The sequence below is a fragment of the Sphaeroforma arctica genome (genome assembly GCF_001186125.1).
Source record: "Sphaeroforma arctica JP610 unplaced genomic scaffold supercont1.9103, whole genome shotgun sequence".
Lineage (NCBI taxonomy): Eukaryota > Ichthyosporea > Ichthyophonida > Sphaeroforma > Sphaeroforma arctica.
The window spans coordinates 1-1,127 of NW_014031455.1; the positions used below are offsets into that span (position 1 = coordinate 1).

The 1,127-nt window shown below is 47.4% G+C and overlaps 2 protein-coding genes across 2 annotated transcripts; both read right to left on the minus strand.

Annotated features, from left to right (window-relative positions):
• Window positions 1-153: 153 nt before the first annotated feature.
• Window positions 154-328, minus strand: SARC_16868 (hypothetical protein; the record flags this gene model as incomplete). The annotated part of the gene is made up of 1 exon (XM_014289028.1): window positions 154-328. A coding segment is annotated over one exon (175 nt), but the record flags the coding sequence as incomplete, so codon positions are not given.
• Window positions 329-640: 312 nt separating this feature from the next.
• Window positions 641-811, minus strand: SARC_16869 (hypothetical protein; the record flags this gene model as incomplete). Its single annotated transcript, XM_014289029.1, has 1 exon — window positions 641-811. A coding segment is annotated over one exon (171 nt), but the record flags the coding sequence as incomplete, so codon positions are not given.
• Window positions 812-1,127: the final 316 nt, after the last annotated feature.

The following is a 1,127-nucleotide window of genomic DNA, read 5'->3' on the forward strand; positions in this document are numbered from 1 at the left end:
GCAGCTTCAGCCTGAGTGGGCGTGCAGATATATATATATATATATATATATATATATAGTGGATTCGCAGATCTTTCCTTCAACAGCCGTAAGCCTCAGAACGCAACCACGGACGCGCACTGTACTTTATCTTCTAGAATGGTATTTTCTTACCCGTAGCACTCGCGCGGGTACGTGGGCCATCCGATGAGTTAGTGGCTGAGCCTGAGGGGATGTCCTTTCGAGTGCTGCCTTCTCGTGTCAGATCGTTTGCGTTGACAGTCATGAACAGCTGCTGCTGCGATGTGTGGCCGTACGCGGCACCCGCCCATATGAACATCGATGTCATCGCAGCAAAGCTTAAACTCACTACCTGGGTGTGTGGATGGCGTGTGGGAGTGGGTACTAAGTGAGCGTATTGTTGGAGTACGCCCGGGAGTGACATACATACATGTTGTCTGAGAATGCCGCAGAATTGGTGTACCATGGTGATACAGAAAGATTGGATATAATGCCATTTCATTATATATAGCAAAACTCAATCTACACTACAATGGATCAATCTCCTGTGCAAGAGTATTCGGCATCAGATCCCTGACATGTTAGCACAGACCAATGGAACCCATAACCCCGTAACTCAGATTGATTCGTGCGTGGATACCGTGTTGCCCTTGAAGAACAGCAGAACTGAGGCTACGCCAGTCACTGCAGCGGCGAAAAAGCACACCACTGACCGGCGCGCTGCCAAGTACGCAGCAACTGTGTGGGCAGCACTGGACACATGGTCCCTTTGTTTGCCTAGTTTAGAAACGTTCTCAGGAGTGGAATTGATCTGAGAGGTGGTGTGGGAATGAAGTTCATGTGACAGGTGAGATGAGTGTGGGCTGAATTATCGCTGATGGGAGTGTATGGATATGGGTATAGGGATAAGAGTTCGTGAACAGGCACTGGGAACATCAATGCGTGGTTGACTACGTACTTGTAATATGTGGTGAGTTCACCTGGTAGCAAGGAGGAAACGACAAGTGATGGACTTAAAATTCGATACGTACATATACAGATGTGTGGGAACTATACGCAAAGAGTGTAGCAGAACACACGCTTACATATAAAATAAAACAAACACTGTTTACACACACATACGTCGT